The sequence below is a fragment of the Podarcis bocagei genome (genome assembly GCF_964188305.1).
Source record: "Podarcis bocagei genome assembly, chromosome: 1".
Lineage (NCBI taxonomy): Eukaryota > Metazoa > Chordata > Lepidosauria > Squamata > Lacertidae > Podarcis > Podarcis bocagei.
The window spans coordinates 46,671,530-46,692,783 of record NC_138125.1 but is presented as its reverse complement, the minus strand read 5'-3'; the positions used below and the strand labels follow the sequence as shown (position 1 = coordinate 46,692,783).

The 21,254-nt window shown below is 42.5% G+C and overlaps 1 protein-coding gene across 4 annotated transcripts in view; it reads right to left on the bottom strand.

Annotated features, from left to right (window-relative positions):
• Positions 1-21,254, bottom strand: part of STARD9 (StAR related lipid transfer domain containing 9) — a 113,794-nt gene extending 92,540 nt beyond the window's left edge. For 3 of the 4 annotated variants that reach the window (XR_014012532.1, XM_081211417.1, XM_081211418.1), the window contains exons 1-3: positions 20,792-21,253; positions 15,876-15,945; positions 8,342-8,458 (exon numbers count right to left, since the gene is read on the bottom strand). Coding sequence is in view for 3 of the 4 variants with exons in the window: in XM_081211417.1 (XP_081067543.1) it covers positions 8,342-8,458; positions 15,876-15,945; positions 20,792-20,838 (234 nt within the window). In the remaining variant the exon portion in view is untranslated. Of the gene's footprint in view, positions 1-8,341; positions 8,459-15,875; positions 15,946-20,791 lie in introns of all 4 variants that reach the window. The other variant, XM_081211419.1, reaches the window with a different exon arrangement.

Here is a 21,254-nt window from a genome sequence, read left to right as displayed (position 1 = left end):
AGTGTCCTTCTTGAATTGTGGTGCCCAGAACTGGACACAGTACTCCAGGTGAGGTCTGACCAGAGCAGAATACAGTGGCACTATTACTTCCCTTGATCTAGATGCTATACTCCTATTGATGCAGCCCAGAATTGCATTGGCTTTTTTAGCTGCTGCGTCACACTGTTGGCTCATGTCAAGTTTGTGGTCAACCAAGACTCCTAGATCCTTTTCACATGTACTGCTCTCAAGCCAGGTGTCACCCATCATGTATTTGTGCCTCTCATTTTTTTTGCCCAAGTGCAATACTTTACATTTCTCCCTGTTAAAATTCATCTTGTTTGTTTTTGCCCAGTTTTCTAATCTGTCAAGGTCGTTTTGAAGTGTGATCCTGTCCTCTGGGGTGTTAGCCACCCCTCCCAGTTTGGTGTCATCTGCAAATTTGATCAGGATGCCCTTGAGTCCATCATCCAAGTCGTTGATAAAGATGTTGAATAAGACCGGGCCCAAGACAGAACCCTGTGGCACCCCACAGTGCCAGTGGAGGCAGCACTTTTCCTCCAGCGGCACATGTGGCAGGGTGTGTGGTGCAATGGTGGCAGAGCGGGTGGTGCAAGAGGCAGTAGCAAGTATGGTGGCGCTGGTGGTGGTAGGAGTGGCAGCAGGGCAGGGTGGCATGTCCTGTTTTACCTCAAGGGGGGAAGGTGGGATGTTGCACCCCAGGGCCACTATACACCTCTAACTGCTATTTAAAAACTACTGCTATTCCTTTTCCTCCTTCCATTTCCAAACTAGAACAGCCACCAAGAACTACAGTGGTACCTCAGGTTAAGTACTTAATTCGTTCCGGAGGTCCGTTCTTAACCTGAAACTGTTCTTAACCTGAAACTGTTCTTAACCTGAAGCACCACTTTAGCTAATGGTGCCTCCTGCTGCTGCCGCGCCGCTGGAGCATGATTTCTGTTCTCACCCTGAAGCAAAGTTCTTAACCTGAAGCACTATTTCTGGGTTAGAGGAGTCTGTAACCTGAAGCGTATGTAACCTGAAGCGTATATAACCCGAGGTACCACTGTACAGTGCAATTATGTAAGTTGGCATGGATGCTCAACAGCAGGCCACGTGCCATACTCTTCAATATAGGTGTGTCCTTGTTCTCCTTTCTTTCCAAAATAAAATGTAACGGAACTAATTTTTTAATATGAGCACTGATTCCACTAATTCCTTTCCTGTTAGAGATACAGATAAAAATATTTAAAGCTTCTTTAAGACCAACCTATGTACTTCATAAGAAACTGAAAATATTGTTAAGTTTAGCTGCAACAGTGGCACATTCACTTCCCATGACCATCAAGATCTCAATACTTGGCAAAAGCAGCTTTTGATACCAGCTTTCCTGTGGGATTGCAAATACTTTTTAAACTTTTATTTTCACAGTCCCCCCTCCCTCTCCTATGACATTCAATTGTAGCGAACTATTCATACAAAGTTATTATTCCATCTACTGTAATCAGGGAATAAATGTATGCAAATTATACCCAGTAGGATGTGAAACAATGCGCACATTGTACTATGCAAAGCTAAGTGCAGACAGAGCCTGTGAGTCTACAGGCAGAAATGCCAAGGCTATGAAAACGGGAAATACATGAGAATCTGGGTTGCCGAGTATCTAAAATGAATGTTGTTTAGTGACTCCAGAAGGACCATTTCAAGTAACTCTTTCAAAACAATTGATGGCACCTAATTAAATCTAAAATCATAACAAAAAAAATTAGAATCTATACTCGCTTGGGGGGAAAACTCAATTCTTTTTCAACATTTCAAATCTTAAAAGAAATCACTGCATATCTACAAGGTAAACTGAAGAATTGTGTGACAGACGTATCATATGTTCTATCATATTGTTCTTATGTGATTTTTCTTCACCTGAAATATTAAGTAAACAACAGTACTTGAGCGAATGAGAATTCATGTACAATGCACCATTCTTACAAAACAGAAATATACTGGCTAGAAGCCAATGGGGAAACTATGAAAAATCGTTACAGATAAATCTCATTCTTGGACTTACATGAAACAAAGGACAAGATGCAACCCCCAATGTCATGTACAGAAACTGACAGACAGTAAAGCTTACTTCAACACTGGCATTTGGACAGCATTGTGTGGACTCTGGTGTTCTTCCGGGCAGGAGGTTAGTTTAGGGGGTGTAAGACAGGTCTGTGGCACACATAGCTCTGATCTTCAACGGAGAAGAATTGCCAGAGGGCTCAGGAGGTACTGGGGTTTGACACTGGTGCCCCCAACAGCTGCCACCTGAGGCAACTGCTTCACTCTGCCTAATGGTACGGTCAGCCCTGGTTTTGGGTTATTAAATTACTTTAAGCACACACCATAACAGAGTTGACCAGCAGAAAATCCATGCTGCTCTGAGGGTAGTCAACTGTATCATGGCTGCTACTTAGGAAATAACTTTATGTTAATCAATTAGCTTTTTAGTAAATAAAAACTGAGTTGCATCAGAAGGCAATCACAGAAGCATTACTTTCAAGGATGAGATGACATCATAGTAAGCAGCATAAATACAACTCAGGAACACACTTAGAAAACATTTCCTAAATGTTACCACTGAAAGGAGCAGCTGCAAGGAAAAATGTATTTAAAGCTCTGTTTGGACTCAGCCAGGGAAATGCGTTGCAGTATTAATGTTTATTCTTATTTTGATGGCTTTTGGAGGTACAACCGGAAGACCAGGAGACTTTTCTTCCTGCAGCTGGAGAGAGGATGGAGAGGGCTAATACTATTTCTCACTCAAAAATGTCTGTACATGTTAATTTTTTGTTGCGATCCTGTCTGAGCTTGTTCTTCACTACTTGGTACCAGCTTGATATATAGGACATATGGGGGGAAATCACCTGCTGCTCTTTTTTAAAACTACAATTCTATTGCCAGCATGTATAGCTCAGTTGTTTAGAGCATGGTGCTGATAATGACAAGGTTGCAGGTTTGATCCCCAAATGGGACAACTGCATATTCCTGCATTACAGGGGGTTGGACTAGATGATATTCATGGTCCCTTCCAACTCTACAATTAGGGTTGCCATATGTCCAGAATTTCCTAGACAAAACCAGAATACTGCAGCTGCAAACTAAATTCCCATGTTGACAGTGTCGTTTTTGCCAATTTCCCTTAGAAATAGCTCAAAAACGTCCAATTTCTTTGCAATTTCTATTTCTAGGTATTCTATGTAGGCCTATGAAAGTCTAATTCAAATGATTCCAATGTGTAATATATTAGCAGAGTTGTGATTCCCAAGAAAAGTAGGGCTTATTTTCAAACATATGGAATTATCAGGAATCTCAGTATTAAAAGGGCTAGGGAGGTGATAGCATAATTATACCACATTCCTAACCTAAATGTGTCTAATCAGAAAGAACTCCTATTAATTTGAAGTGTCATCAGTGGTGAGAAAGCATCATACGTCCATTTCTCCTGCAACTATAGCCACTGCTGGTCTGAATATATTTTTGCTTTCCTTTGAACTAACATCTACTTAGTCACTGGGAGACAGGGTTGTCAACTTGAATAAAATATTGTGGGGGCCCAGGTAGGCCCCACCCCATATAATCAGTCACATGACACGATGCACACAAACCATTTAAATGGGAATGCCCATCAACATTGGGGCCCCCAGGCCCCTCAAACATTTTATTGGGGGGGCCGAAGCCCCCATGGCCCCTAGGAGTTGACTCCTGTGCTAGGAGATGCATTCATACTTTTCAAAGAGGCATTGGGGACAATGAGAAGGCCCTTCCCCAAAGTCATTAGTTTTATTACAGGTCAGAGATTATGCTGGTGAAGGAGACTGAAATGGCTGTGCGATAGGATATAACCGTAGGAAGACATCCAAGTCTACAATATGGCAGTATGGGGAGTCAGATGGAAAGAAGCTGGATTATGCTGTCCCAGAGAGTTGTAGTAACATTTTAAGTGGGAAAGTGTAATGTGAAAATGGTTTTGGCAGTTCACCATGCTTGCCTTCTGGTTGGCCACTGTGAGAACAAGGTAGTGGGATAGATGGGCCATTGGCTTGATCTAGCAGGCTTTTTTATGATGGTATAAAAAGTACTAACACACACTAAGAATCACAGCGCTAACCTGAGGGGTGAGCCCTCTGCCTACTCTTTAAGACAACAGATGTATAGAACATGCTAACACACCACATACTTTAGGAACTGGAAGACTTATCTGTGTGCAGCAGCTGTCATTCCATTATTCAAGATAAGTACAGATGCATCCAACAGCCTTTCCAGTTGTTACAAATTTCACTGTCCATTTATATATAATTTCCCCCCAAACACTACTCACAACTGTTGAAGGTCTTAAGGGACTGTATGATGGTTGAAAATGAAACCAGTGCTTTTTACTTTTAAACCATAGCCATTTATTATTACTTATACAAATTGTAAGGGTAAACAGTGGCTGACCACAGAGAAGCTCAATTTAACTTATTTCAACAAATCAGAAACCCAAGAGGCCAATCTATTGGTTTGGCTGGTGAGGTCTTAGGTTATTATGAAATGGAAAAAGGAAAGAAATAATTTTCTAGCGACTATATCCATTTACCTGGAAATATATTCCATTTCACTTAATTGGACTTGCAACAATTTGATCAAGAGTACTTGCTTTCATGAAGCACTAACAGCACTATTTAACACTATGCATTTCTACCTAGAAGTAAGCTCTATTGGATCTTATTCTCAGGTAAGAATGCATTGGACTGCAGACTAAAGCAGACAAATACTATACATACTATTAATACCACCCTACCTCTGGATTTCCACTGCTTGATCCAAAGTCTCCTCTGTCCTCTCTACAACCCCCTATCAGCATTAAACTTCTATATTTACATTCTGTTTGAGGTTTCATTCTCAATGGCCCCTATTTTCCTTAACTTTGCCTTCCCCTATGCTACTACCACTTTAAAGCTATTATTCTCTCAGGTTCCTGTTTTTGAACACACTGTCTTCTATCAATTACCTCTTCTTTGGACTTTTTCTGGGTTGTCTTCTTAATTGGCTTCCCAGCTTTCAAGCTCCCAACTTGACCACAGTGATGAACCTCTTCCTGCCTCTAAGACCTGTGTGAGATTTTACTTGTCTTAACTGACATTTTAGTCTGTTATGGAGGCTGTACTCTTTGTCAAGTGACACGGGTGGCGCTGTGGTCTAAACCACTGAGCCTCTTGGGCTTGCCGATCAGAAGGTCAGCGGTTTGAATCCCCGCAACGGAGTGAGCTCCCGTTGCTCTGTCCCAGCTCCTGCCAACCTAGCAGTTTGAAAGCATGCCAGTGCAAGTAGATAAATAGGTACCACTGTGGCGGGAAGGTAAATGGCGTTTCCATGCGGTCTGGTTTCAGTCACGGTGTTCTGTTGCGCCAGAGGTGGTTTAGTCATGCTGGCCACATGACGCGGAAAGCTGTCTGTGGACAAACCACTGGCTCCCTCAGCCTGAAAGCGACCCCATAGTTGCTTTTGACTGGACTTAACCTTCCAGGGGTCCTTTATCTTCACCTTTTTACTCTTTGTCAATATTCTAGCTATTGACTCATTCACAACAAAATTAATTACTAAGGAAGACTCTCAAACAAGTCAGTGGCAGCAGCAACTAGCTTTAACTTATTTTTCAAAAATTACTTAACGACAAAGTGTTATCAAAATGAATATGCCAGTAATGTTGTTTGTGGATCTCAGCCCCCATAGAGAGACAATTCTATATGATTTTATTCTAATAACTCTTGTTTGCAATGTATACCAAGATAATATTAAAAAGTAAAATGGAATTTGAGGGGGTTTTTTGTTTCTCACTGTATATCTTTTCTTAACATAGGACTAATTCAATATGCTCACTGATTCCAACTTAGGAATTCTGGAGAGGGAATAAAACAGGCTAAAGCCAAAAAAGTGACCTTATTCGTGTAAAATCCAAACCATTCCAATGCCTATTGAATGCAGCAGCTGCGTCGCTGGCAGAAGAAATGTAACATAACTAAAACATTCATGGAGAAGATTTCCCTCCCCCTCATGCAGATCCAATTTTTGCACAAAAAAACCTTTTCTTATATCATGCTCTTTTCATTTCTCTCTCTCTCTCTCTCTCTCTCTCTCTCTCTCTCTCTCTCAAGATTGGGAAAACAATAACAGTTGACTGCTCAGCACTTTGCAAGTATTTCATGAGAAAAATGCCACTTTATACCCACATACACGGCATATATCACTTCCTAATCAATGTATTTTAAAGCTAATTATTAAGTTGCTTTTACAATGAAAAACTCCAATCTTTCAATTATGGATACAGTTTCTGCCAAAGCCTCTAAGCCAAATGCAACTTGAATTTCACAACTGCTATCTGGAAAAGGAAAAAAACCCAACTCGATCCTTTTAATCATATCTAGTAGAAATAATCATTTTCTTCTATCATAATTATTTCATTGTATCTGTTAACCAATTAATATGTGGTCCTTCCTTTAAAGATGTGTTTCCCATTTTAATATTCTCCCTTGTTTTTCTCTTTTAAATTTCCCATTCTTTATTCAGCTAAGTCTCAAAATATACACATTTTATTAAAATGTATTTTTAAGAGCAAAAACTCTTTAACTGCAAGCACTCTTTCATCAATGTTTATAAAATCCCTGTCTTTAAATCTCATGTGCATTGACTCACTATATGCCTGGCTTCAACAATATCCACTTCTGTCCCTAGGGAGCAAAAAATTCTAACAAAACCTCGTAATGGAAAACAATATGATCTGTTAAACAGATGGCTTGGCGTAGGGGTGTTGCCTACCATACAGTTGTACAGGAACAAAGATAAGATTTATTATTCTATTTGGAAATTCACATCATCAACTATCAAACACTTAACCATTTTTCTTAATGCTTAATTAATGAATTTCCATTAAGTTGTTCAGCACACATAATATTGTCCCTACCAGTCCTCCAGCCCAGAATTCCAGGCTTTGGCATACAGTATGCAAACTACAGGCAGATAATCAACATGATACAGTATACAATAAAATTATATTGATGGTATTAGAGCAGGGGTCAGCAAACTTTTTCAACAGGGAGCCAGTCCACTGTCCCTCAGACCTTGCGGGGGGCCGGACTATATTTTGAAAAAGAAAATGAACAAATTCCTATGCCCCACAAATAACCCAGAGATGCATTTTAAATAAAAGGACACATTCTACTCATGTAAAAACACGCTGATTCCCAGACTGTCCACGGGCTGGATTTAGAGGGCGATTGGGCTGGATCCGGCCCCCGGGCCTTAGTTTGCCTACCTCTGTATTACAGCATCCACAATCTACGTAGGAATAAATAATGCAAGAATGCAAATGAATTTGACATCAGCTAAGCCGCATTGTAACTCATGGTTACTCATTGCTCTGGCAAGGGAATGAAGCAATCATAATGAGGAAAATAATTATTTGAATTGATGGAAGTGATAATTCAAGAGCAGTTTTCACTGCAACACTCCTTGCAATGGCTGGCTTTTGTTAAATGTATTTTACATGTTGAACATGTGCAGTCCAAAGTGACCACCAATAGAACTTACTCCCAGGCACCTGACCAATGATTGATCAGGGATGTGAACCCAGTTCATCCTACCCAAATTCCAACATATTGACCACTACATGACCCGGTGCCACTATTCTGTGACAGCTGGCAGATCCTAAATACAGAACAAGAATGCTGATAGATCAGACCAAAGGCCTATCCAGTCCAGTCCAACTTTCTGAAAGTTTGGGTCAATGTTAAGAACATCTGGAGTGGGTTGTAAGGGGCGTTATTGGTCTGACGCAGTACAACAGTTCACACACACCTAAGGCCAATGGATTAAAAAGGTAAAGGTACCCCTGCCCGTACGGGCCAGTCCTGTCCGACTCTAGGGTTGTGCGTCCATCTCACTTAAGAGGCCGGGAGACACTTCCGGGTCACGTGGCCAGCGTGACGAAGCTGCTCTGGCGAGCCAGCACCAGCGCAGCACATGGAAACGCTGTTTACCTTCCCGCTATAAAGCGGTACCTATTTATCTACTTGCACTTTAGGGGTGCTTTCGAACTGCTAGGTGGGCAGGAGCTGGGACCGAAAGACGGGAGCTCACCCCGCCGCGGGGATTCGAACCGCCGACCATGCAATCGGCAAGCCCTAGACGCTGAGGTTTTACCCACAGCGCCACCCGCGTCCCTAAGGCCAATGGATTAGAAACTGCTAATTTCAATGTGTTACTGATTTTATAAAGAAACCAGTTTCATTTTATAGATTTCCAAGAAAGAAGAAAAAAGTACCACTTATTTCCTTACCACTTCCTGAGATGCATATGTGGGATCCTCAGGGTCAACTGACCAATAGCAGTAATCAAAGCCAAATGCCACAACTTTCTCCCTTGTGTCCCAAACACCCTCATATCTGCTGTCCACCTGAGTTGAAAGAAAATAGAAGAAAGCAGCATGCATTTAGTTGTATTTACAAGATTTATTCTAAACCACTTCTGATGTTTACACAGTACATTTCTTTCAGTTAAAAGTATTTAGAGTCAAACACAGTCTGCACATTCTTCTTCCTAGTTTTACATTTCAAATAAAGATAATAAATACCACTTAAACAATGGTGTCCAGAAATTCTGCAATGGAAATGGTGGTGGTGGTGGTGATGATCTCAAACTCTCTTTCTCAGATACCCAAACTATATATTATTATGCATACTGGTAAAATGGCACCATTAGATAAGGAGTGGTCCATACAAGCATTTTCACTGCTTGATTACTGTTTAATCAGGTGGCAAACTACAGGTGTGAATGAGCCATCACAAACATAACTTGTATTTCACTTCAAATAACCAGAACACAAAGACATCACTTCATACTTTCTGCTGCAAATCATCCAGCCTTTATGAACTGATCCTCGTTTGTGCACTTTATGACTTTTGTTTTTGATAACAAAAACCTGAGAAGAAGTCCAGAATTCATGAGGTAATACTGGGAGAAAAGAATTGAGGGATCTGTTAGTACCACCAACTCTGGTTACTCAAATCTCTTGCTAAAATGCCTGAAGCAGAAACTTTCAGTGTCTGTCTGTTGGGGGATCTGCCCTACAGTCACACAAGTGATAATCCCTTCTTTAAACAAAAACACTTAACCATAAGAACCAGAGGATGCAGCAAAACTGAAGAATGCCATATTACTTTATCTAAAGTATTGCACATGTTTGCTTTAACATATTTTTTCCATCACCAATTTGATTCACACATAATTTCTGGAGACTTTTTTTACCCGCAAGAGTGATCTACCAATATGAGCAGCAAAATTAAAGCAAAATTAAAAAATATTGTATCCTAAATGTTGCAGAAGATGCCACAGCTGACTTGATTCACATTCACATAGGTGAACAGGGGAAAATTTGCATGTGCTGGTTTCCAAATCCATGGTAAGCTGGTTTGTATGCATGAAGTGCTAGAGCTAGGATCCAATAGCGTATATGCACCACAAGCTCACCAGAGACTGGGGAACAGTACACCAATAGGCTTTTCAAGTGTTTTCTCTGAGACTATCATACCATACCTCTCCAATAGTTGTGGAAGCAGATGCTAAGAACTGCAAGCTTCATCTCACTATATACAACTCACTGTGAGCAAAGGACATTGGCCACAATCTGTGAATTGGCCACATACTTGACATGCCAGCTGTTTGTAATATTACTTCTTCTTTTTCACATAAAAAAAAAATGTTTCTTATGCTTTTACTGCTGAACTAATGGCAGCCACAAAAAGGGAGAGAGGTGAAAATACACAAGCTATTGTTTTGACTTCTGGTGTGGCTACTCTATTACTAATCTGCATGCACCAGGAAAGCAGGCAGGGCATGTTGCCAAGCAAATATATTTTTACTTTGTGCTCATCAAAAGAGGAAAGCACTGAGTCACCACACAGAGGAGAAATAGCAGTGCCCTAATGGCAGTAAAAACAAACAGCAATTCAACATTTTACAATGATTTCCAAATTTTATTTTATTTTGTAAATAAGTTTTATTTGTTAAAAAAAATAATCTATGCAGTATGACAAATCACCACTTGCAGAATCTTAGAAAGAAAGTAAAAGCACTATTTAAAGAGCTGGTTTTGAAAAATACACCCAAATCAATCAGATAATGCTTTGACACCTAGCAAAATTAACTGTGAATAATAATAATAATAAATTTTATTTATATCCCGCCCTCCCCAGCCGAAGCCGGGCTCAGGGCGGCTAACAACACTAAAATAGTGCAACATTATAAAAACATCATAAGAATTAATTAAAATCAAAATTGATGGCAACCATAAACTAAAGTATTGTAAAGATTGCCAGAGGAGGGAGTCAGGCTGTGCCCTAACCAAAGGCCTGGTGGAACAGCTCTGTCTTGCAGGCCCTGCGGAAAGATGTCAAGTCCTGCAGGGCCCTTGTCTCTTGTGACAGAGCGTTCCACCAGGTTGGAGCCGCAGCCGAAAAAGCCCTGGCTCTAGTTGAGGCCAGCCTAACCTCTCTGTGGCCTGGGACCTTCAAGATGTTTTTATTTGAGGACCGTAAGTTCCTCTGTGGGGCATACCAGGAGAGGCGGTCCCGTAGATACGAGGGTCCTAGGCCGTGTAGGGCTTTGAAGGTTAAAACCAGCACCTTAAACCTGATCCTGTACTCCACCGGGAGCCAGTGCAGCTGGTATAGCACCGGATGAATGTGATCCCGCAGCGAAGACCCCGTAAGGAGTCTCGCTGCGGCATTCTGCACCCGCTGGAGTTTCTGGGTCAGTCTCAAGGGCAGCCCCACGTAGAGCGAGTTACAATAATCCAGTCTGGAGGTGACCGTCGCATGGATCACAGTGGCTAGGTCAGGGCGAGAGAGGTAAGGAGCCAACTGCTTAGCTTGGCGGAGATGAAAAAATGCCGCCTTTGTTATAGCTGCAATCTGCGCCTCCATGGAGAGGGAGGTATCGAAGATTACACCCAAACTCTTAACGGACGGTGCTGGCACTAATTGCACCCCCGCAAGAGATGGGAGTTGCCCCCTCAATCCCATATCGTCCCGTCCCAGCCAGAGGACCTCTGTCTTCGAAGGATTTAACTTCAACCGGCTCCCACGTAACCATCCAGCCACAGCTTCCAAGCATCTGATCAGTGTGTCTGGGGCCGAGTCAGGATGGCCATCCATCAACAGATAGAGTTGGGTGTCATCAGCATACTGATGGCAGCCCAGCCCAAAACTCCGGACAAGCTGGGCGAGGGGGCGCATAAAGATGTTAAAAAGCATCGGGGAGAGAATCGCACCCTGAGGCACTCCACACACCAAGGAGTGGCGGGATGACAGTTCCCCCCCAAGCGCCACTCTCTGTCCCCGACCAGAGAGAAACGAGCGCGGCCATTGAAGGACTGCGCCCTGGATCCCCACGTCGGCGACTGGCATTAATTAAAACCCAAGGCTAACCAGAGGTAATAGATACTTGAGGCTCCATTAGTGTCCCAAAGGAGATCAGCTGCTTAGAACAAAGCCTTCTCCATCTATTTAGATTGCCCTTTCAAAATAACTTTGATAATTTAAAACTAGCATATCTCAATGCTATCTATAAAATGTTTAATTTTATGCTGTGATGCCACTAATGATCCTTTCAAAACTCTTAGGGGATACATTCTGTCTTTCAGATACAGGTGCTCCTTAGCTTCCAGTAATACAAGGATATGACACTATTATACTTTGCTAATGAAAAAATGTACAAAGACAACCTGAAGCACCAGCAACACAAATTCTACAGGATGTCCTCTCCTCGAAGTCCCTAAAATATCAGAAGCATGCAGAATAGGGCTTTTGGTCTGGTTGCTCTTGTTTTGCAGAACAGCATCCTAGTTGACATTTGGAGGCATTTTTGTTTCAACAAGCTTTTTTCAGGTGAATGGATTAAAAAAAAGGAGGTCTCTGCCTTGGGTCTCTAACTGTATTGTTTTAAACCCTGTTTCTGATTTTTTTTTAAATTACGTGATTGCAAGTCACCTTGAGATGTGTGAAAACTAATAAATAAATTAATAAAATTAAATAAGATTTTTTTCCCATGTTATTTTCACTATTGTTTGCATTTCCTCTAATATACATGATGGCAATAATGTTGTGGCTTGAGGGCTACACTGTAATTTGCACTTGTCTGAAATTTTGCTGCATTTTGGCTCGCATACAGTTTCAGGAAATGCAAATGGTTACCAAATCAAATTTCTCCCCCATCTGTTATGATTCTATGATCCTTTAAGAGAGTGTTATCTGTGTGAAAGTAAAACTAACCTATAAGAATCTATTTGCCACGCTAACTAACTTGAACTTATGTTTGCTTTGCCTACTGGTACAATATAAACTGGTCTTTTCAACAATTGTATCAAAAGGATTACCTTTAATAATGAAGCTTATATTGCACAATCATTCAGAGGCATGCCTCATTTAGCTCACTATGTTCTACAATGGCTATTATGTTTGACTGAGAGCTCTTGACTTGCTACAAAAATAAAATGAACACACACACACACACCCCGCCAGGCAGTTACTGATCATTCTGTCATACTAAGAAGAAAATAGAAAGCAAATTATTTTGCTGGTCAACTCTCCTGAAATACCAAAAACATTATTAATTAAACTTATTAATCACTTTTCTAAGCAAAAAGTAACTCAAAGTGACTTGCAACAATAAATAAATTACACATGCATTACAACGTAAACAGATTATTATTTATTACAAATTCTGCTGATTCCTAATTAGATTAATTCATTGAAGATAAGGCTTTGCATACTTGTTGGTGGGGAACAAATGAGTGAGAGTAGCCTAATGCATATGCCCTGCAAAACTTTCCCAGCTGTATCTGGTTGGCCTCTGTGGAAGACCAGGTGATGAAGTGAGGGCTGGGCCACCCATGAGGCAGACTGAGGCAGATGCCTTAGGTAGTGGAATTCCATGGTGCAGTGCCTCTGCAGGTGCCCCAGTCACCCCTGCCACTGCTGCAGAAGCGAGAAGTGGTGGCTACCAGAGAGATCTCGCTAGAGTTCTTTGAGATCTCACCGGAAGCCACCATGTGACCCCAGTAATTGAGTTTGAAGGAAGGGCTACAGCGGGGGTGGGTGGGTGGGTGGACTTCCCATTTTGCCATGATGCCACCCCTGGCTGGACTTGATAGGCCTTTGGGGGGATTCCATTAAAACAGTTCTTATATTTAGAAGGTAATTGCTACAAAGCTTTCCTTTCCTAATCAAAGAAACCACACTTCAATCCCAATATTTCTGAATGTATGCATTTCTCATATTTGCCTATGGAAAAGGAAAATTCCACATATGCATCGAGTTCTTTTCTCGGGTATCCATAAGAAATAGAAGAAATATATGATTCCAAACTACTTCAGCATGCGAGCTGGCATAAAATGGTTATCTCCCTTAACTCTCAAATTTGCCTGTGATGAGAGGAGGAAGCAGAAATTGCGACAGTGTTTAAAACTGTAATTGTGTTCATCTATTTTAATTATATATTTGAAAACACTAAGTGGTATCATAATAAGCTTGAGTTCTCCTTTAGTTCTGTTAGATGTAAGCATTTCACATAGCTGCTCCATGTCTGCATGCTTGCCACCAGCAGAGTATGTAGACATATATTTTGGTCAACACCTTGCAGTGTCTTACAAATGACAATAAAAATTATACATTACTCATGCCCTCCATATCCCAACCACAATAAAGAACCAGCCAACTGATCTCATGAATGTCCTAAAAGACACTGAACACCATCTATCTACAGGCACCCTCCTAGAACAGGTCCAAGAATTATCCCAGCTCCGGAAAGAATATAAAAGAAGGAGGAAAACACTCATCTAGTTATTTGATTTCTGCCAACAGCCTCTTAAGGCATTTAAAATACTAATTATCTTAAGCAAGTCACCTAAAATAATCAGGCGGACATGCATATACAAATAAAGACTAAGCAAGAAATAGAAAGCATCTGTCCTGCAGAATTCCCACAGTAATCATGGTTACTCTATAATTCACTTATCTGCCTTTATTCCGAGTAGTAAGATACATTGCCAACAGAAACTGATTTTGGCCCCATCTTACTATTTGACTAAAAGAGTACAGTAGCATTCAGGAGTCCCAATGTCTGGAAAAAAACAGTTCTGTTTCCCATGCCCTATAAAAGAAGCCTCCAAGAATCTCAAAACGGAAAGGATGTACAGTCCAACTAAGTCAATTCTAAACGTAGCCAGTCACCCATCAGGATGTTAACTGTAGCTCAGTACACAGTTCTGTTATGTTTCCCAGAGATTAGTTGCTATCCTATTAGACTGCAATTAAAAGAGAGGGCAAGGGAGAGAGAAATAAGGAAGAAAATTACCCAGATGTTTGGAATTTTGTGCTTATCTTACTGTTACTAATAATTTACTGACAGCCTTGACAAAATAAAGGCATTCGGCTGAAATGCAGGGCGCTGCAGCAACAGAAGCATGACTAGAAGAAGGCTATGTTATCATCTGTTTTAAAGATCAACAGATGTTTACTTCAATTCCATAAGGAACTCAGAAGCTGTGCCAGAAGCATTTCCTTCCCAGTTTATTTTTAAATTTGCTTTTGGGATACGAAAGAATGATTTTCAGCAGATTTTTCTAAAGGACTGGCAACTGCTTAAAAAAACAACAGCGTAGCAAAACAGTAGATTTACTGTTTTCCAGACATAGAACGAAAGTCCTCTTAATACATAACATAATAACATAATAAGAGCCTGCTGGATCAGGATAGTACCCTATCTAGCCTGGCATCCTGTTCTCACAGTGGCCAACCAGATGGCTGTGGGAAACCTGCAAGCAGGGCTAAAGCACAACATCATTCTCCCCTCCTGTGGCTTCCAGCAACTGATAAAACTCTGCATTGAACTCAAGACTCACACTTATACCTCAGTATAATTGTGGCTACTCTTGTGCCAAAATCAAGAGGGCCACGTTTGTATGAGGATTTTCCCCCCCTTGAAAGGTACCACAGGTATCTCAAAATGATGTTTAGACACATATGCTTTCAGAAAGCAGTATGAGAATTTGATGCAAGAATCCACCCACCCAGGGAAAACAAAATGCAAAAACGTAAGAAATGGTAAGAGAAGTCACCGCAAGTTGAAGCTAGGATTCAACCTGCACAAATGTAAGCTAGACATGCAGACCAAAGGAGCGTGCCCCCACAAAACATATACAGTGGTATCTCGGGTTAAGAACTTTATTTGTTCTGGAGGTCCGTTCTTAACCTGAAACTGTTCTTAACCTGAAGCACCACTTTAGCTAATGGGGCCTCCCACTGTGCCACGCCGCCAAAGCACGATTTCTGTTCTCATCCTGAAGCAAAGTTCTTAACCCGAGGTACTATTTTTGGGTTAGCGGAGTCTGTAACCTGAGGTACCACTGTACAGGAATGGGAGGCAAAGTACTGATCTATACAATGTCTCTGCATGTTCTGATTGGTGAGATACAGACCAGCCTTGGATTGTCAACTCAAGCTCCTCTTGCAATGGTTCTGTTTGTTTATTTATTACATTCCTATTCCACCTGTTCCCCAATAAACTCAAAGGGCAGCATATATAGGGTGACCCCGTTTTCTCCTTCATAACAACCCTGTGATGCAGCTTCGATGAAGAAATTGGCCGAAGCTCACCCAGTGAACTTCATGGCTAAATAGTAATAAATCCTTGCCTCTTCTGTTCCAAGTCTAATGCTATATCCATTACACCACACTGTCTCTACTCTACAGGCAACAAGAATTGCACTAGAGATGTCAGGCTTTTCAGATGCCAAAATAAAAATTAAAGCATACCTTTAGGTTTCTGACTTTTGCCACTCTATCTTCAACTTCTACAATTATTCTTCTTCCTTCTGCGAGCTCTCTGAAAATCAGATGAAAACAAATTATATAACTATGAAGATACAAAGCTTTTCTGTATTAAAAAACAATAATGATATGTATTAAAACATTATGGGCATGTTTCAGAACTTTCAGGTCTCACTGGTTTAAACAGGAGTGAGTTAAGCGTATTTATCATTCTCCCAGTAAGTGTACCTGATAATGTTTAACTTCAATGGGCCCAATCCCCTTATTTCTTCATTCTGCTATGTAATAACTTGCTCATAGTCCTAATTTTGCAATGGTCAAAATTGTTTATAGATGCATTCACAAACGACTCTGAAGCAAACAATACAATCAGGAGAATTAAGTTAATGGAAAACCATTAGTTCAGACATATACACCAACAAATATTCTATACATTTAGAAATTTAAAGGTAGAAAAAGTAAGAGAACAATAATAACCTCAAACAGAAGAATACTTTTCATGAAGAGAGATAAATGTCATAAATTCAAATGAATTATTTTATTTTGACTTTTGAGAGATTTTCTCAAAGTACTTAGATATGCTTTAATAGTCAGATGTGATGACAGAAGCAGATGATGTAAACTAACTACCCAAAGCTTGACACTATTTAGTTTCCACAAATTGAAGGAAGTTGTCTAGCCCATTTTTAAAGGCAAGTTAACACAGATTGCCTTTTGAAGGTAAATGCTGGGAACTTAAATCTCTTCAAGAATACTGGTCAAGGGCAGAAAAAAATAATGCTGCTATGAGACTTCTCCATTAAAGAAAACTGCAGAAGTACCACAAGATCTGCTCAGAAACAGAGAGTGACTTAAGGATGGGTAGGCAAACTAAGGCCTGGGGGCTGGATCCGGCCCAATCGCCTTCTAAATCTGGCCTGCAGATGGTCTGGGAATCCACGTGTTTTAACATGAGTAGAATGTGTGCTTTTATTTAAAATGCATCTCTGGGTTATTTGTGGGACATAGGAATTCATTCATATATTTTTTTCAAAATATAGTCCGGCCTCCCACAAGGTCTGAGGGACAGTGGACTGGCCCCCTGTTGAAAAAGTTTGTTGACCCCTGGACTTAAGAGCTTACTCTGTGCAGAAACCTTAGAGCTATTCCCTTGTTTCATTTGCATTAATTTATTTTGGTTTTCTCCTGATTAATGGCAGAGAGTACAAGCCAGCTAAAACATACTCAGAGTAAGCCCAGTGAAATAAATAGACAAGCAAATTGTTTTGAATGAGTCTACTCATAGTATGATTTAGATGGATATCATACAGAGGCACTACAATTCCACTGTTACCTGATTCCTGGAAGCCGGTTATGGAAGCTGCATTACTTAGTTCCTGCAGAAAAATGCAGGATTTAACGTTAAGATTTGCTTCTAACTTTCTGGATTGAGACATGGTTGCCCAAGTCATATTAAAACGCTGCTTAATTCAAGTATACTTGAATTTGTTTAAAGGCTGAGAAACTATACCACTTAAGACATAAATGGTTATTTATTATAAGGGTCAGTGGTCCAAAAACATGACCCAAGTTAATAAAAAAAATGAAAGTAGTAAAACAAGCAAGCAGCATATTGAAATATTCAATCTGTTTCTTTGTTGCTGTTCTCTCTTTTCTCCAGAGGAGGAGTTACGTTACTAGTCATACAAAGTTTTGCAACCGCTCCAAAGTTTTCTCTCTCCCACCCTCCCCAAATTTCCACAGTACACATGGTTTTAATCATTTAATGCACTCACTCACACAATGGTCTTTCCAGCACGTATGAGAACTGAATTTGCAATCTTGTACATCAGCTTTTAGGATGTGTGGAATTGCTAAATGCATAAACTCAGCCTGCAAAGCAGGGAGAATGAAGAGGGTTGGTTAGCGGCATTGCTTGAGCCCATAGCACCCCTGGTGGGTGGACACAAGCGCAGGGAGCGGGGTGCACTGGGAGCAGGGGTGGAGGGAGAAGGATCCCACTGCGGAACCCCAGCAGCACCCCCACACCTGGCACACCTTGGCCACAGCCCATCGCAGGGTCTGCTCCTCTGCTCTCCGGCTGCAGAGCAACACATGAGGACATGGCCAATGGAGCTTGTTCGTCTCTCTGCATGCCAGGTGCACAGAGGGAGAAAGGAGGTCCATTTGGGCCCACAAGGCAAAGTGGCCAATGAAGGTCGTCCTTCCCTTGGCTGCAGTGGTGCCACTGATGGGCAACTGCAGGGGATCACAGCATTGGAGAGGGGCAGTGCTACCACCTATTAAACACTTCTGCCCCTGGGTCAGGCCTGACCTGGGAGTGAAGCGGCTCCTGCTGCCGCCCACACCCCAGCCCCAAAGACCAGCCCAGGTGTAGCTTCCCTTGTTGTGCCCCCTCAAAAATGTGCCCAGGGCAACAGCCTCCCCATGCTATGCCACTGGTGCAGGTAGAAATATTACAGAAGTTTAGAAATGACCTAGTTCCATCTATGGTAACATCAGCATTTCTGTATTTAAAATGGAAAACCTCCCATTACTGGATAGTAGAAACAGAGACCCCAAAATTTTATCCTTAGCACTTTAGCCACTGTCCATTAGCAATAGTGCAATATTTTCTCCTCATATAATAGATTCTGCGGGTGCAGAATGCCGCGGCGAGACTCCTTATGGGGTCTTCGCTGCGAGATCACATTCATCCGGTACTATACCAGCTGCACTGGCCCCCGGTGGAGTACAGGATCAGGTTTAAGGTGCTGGTTTTAACCTTTAAAGCCCTATACGGCCTAGGACCCTCGTACCTACGGGACCGCCTCTCCTGGTATGCCCCACAGAGAAACCTACGGTCTGCAAACAATAACACCCTCAAGGTCCCAGGCCTCAGAGAGGTTAGGCTGGCCTCAACTAGAGCCAGGGCCTTCTCGGCTGCGGCTCCAACCTGGTGGAACGCTCTGTCACAAGAGACTAGGGCCCTGCGGGACCTGACATCTTTCCGCAGGGCCTGCAAGACAGAGTTGTTCCGCCAGGCCTTTGGTCAGGGCGCAGCCTGACTCCCTCCGCTGGCAACCTGCACAGAATTTTGTTTAATCGGTTGCCATCAATTTGATTTTAACTAATTTTTATAATGAAATATTTTTAGAATGTGTTATTATTTGATTGTTTATTTGATTGTTGTTAGCCGCCCTGAGCCCGGCTTGGCTGGGGAGGGCGGGATATAAATAAAATTTATTATTATTATTATTATTAGATGGGGAGCATGACCAGCATATGCCTATTTGGGTGCTTCAGGAAAAGATGATGCCCTCACCAATTCATGGATGGAGGTTGACTTGACTAGCAATGAAATGTCCTTCACTGCACCTGAGAAAAGCTAGTTTTGAGGGTGCAGAACAGGCCACGTGAAGTCAAGCAGCTCTGTTCTGCAACAGAATGGTACAGACAGGGGGCACCATCACTGTCCCCCAAGAACTGTGCCTAAGGTGGTCATATCACTCAGCCAGGATATGCATTTTACACAGCCAGTGCCCTCATCAAGAAATTAAGTAACAACTTAAGGTTTTCAGAACTGGCAGGGCTCTGTCGGGAGAGGAGTAGCTTGCCTTTCAAGTTTTTTGGTGATTATAAAGTAATGTTAGATGAGCACTCCATCACTGAAATAGCAAACTCCTGCGAGGGCACAGAAACCAAGGACATCAAGTGATTAAAAATAACAAGTTTATAAAACAGCATGGGGAAGTTTAGTTTTGCTCGTCTTTAGGCACCGCAGGTACAGTTTCTACGATTGTCTATTATACTTTGTGTTCCATGAAGCAATCACAAAAGCAGTGAACATGGCAACTGGAAAAAAACCAATCACATTCTCAGAGTCCTAAGTGTGCAGTTTGTGTGGAAAATGCAATATTTTAGCAACAAAAGTGGAGTCTTGGGAGAAGACAACTGGACCCCATAGCAATTGCACATTTAATACACTAGTATAAACTCATTGCCTGGAAAGGCCTTTAAATAATTCAACTGTAGCCAAGTTGTTATGAACTCAAAACACGTTTTTAATAATGCAGAGCATTCCTATAACAAATATATCATGTAGACAAAGCATAGCGTATTCAGCATGCTTGCTTCATGGGAATAAACAAGTCTCGCTGAATGGAGTTCCGAGTACTATAAACCTAAACAGAGACTGCCCAGAAATGTGCCACACTTCATATAGCCCCCTTTAACACAACCCGTCTCCATTTCAGGGGTGCCAACTTGAATAAAATACTGGGGGGGGGGCCGCAGGTCAGTCCCACCCCACATAATCTATCACAAGACACGGTGTGCACACACCATTTCAATAGTGATGCCCATCAACTTTTGGGGGGATGCACTGCACCCTCAAATATTTTACTGGGGGGCTGAGGGAACCTCCGCCCCTAGGAGTTGGCTCCTATGCTCCATTTGCACCTTTTGCACTGATGCCCAGCCCTCCCTTCTCTCTGGCCACGTATTCCTATCACCCCTCCAGTTACTGGACAATATACTTTATAGTCCCACAACATCAGGCTGAGCGAGGCGATACCACGACCTTTCTTGCCCCATTACGTCGCAGCACCAGCTTCCCGCCCCCCTCAGCCGAGCCCAGCGCTTCAGTTCCTGGGCTGCCCAGGTTTTCTGCAAGCGACGCAACCATTGCAACCAGCACATGTTAACACCTGGCAGCTCCTCCACATAGGAGACGCGAGCGCCGCACATAACGGTCCCACACGCGCACAAGCCGCGCTACGGTGCAAACAAGCTGGCGGCGCGTGCGTGCGTGCAAAAAGCGTCCTCTCCCACCCTTTGTGCACATAGACGTGTGTCTGCGTCTTCGAGGTCGACTCCCTCTCTTGCCACCCTCAGCCGCCCCAGCGCCACCCCCGGCCCACCTTTTGCTGAGAGGCCGGACCCGCACCGCCACTTTGACATTCGCCATGTCCCGTCTTGAATCGCAGCAAAAGGCTGCGGCCGCCGAAGCCACGACTCTGCATCACATCCCCGCCGTCCTCCTCCGAGCGCCTCGGCTCTCCGCAGAGCCCTGGGCAGGGGAAACGCGGCGGCCCGACCCCGCCCAGCGCAGCTGCTCTTGAGGGAAGGGCCTGGCCGCCTGGGGAGAGAAGAGGAAATGGGGAGGGAGGGGCTGCTGCTGCTGGGCCGGTCTGAGGGAATCGGGTGTCTCCAATTTCCCTCCGTTTTCCGTGAGGCGCTGGGTCTGCGGCTAAGTGGCCGGCTGCTCCAACTTCTGGGCGGGTGGGGAATACTCCAAGTCAGGGTGAAACTTGAGAGAAGTTCATGGAGTATGGAAAGACGCTTAACTCGACAACTTTCCACTCTTGGCCTAAAGAGGGCGCT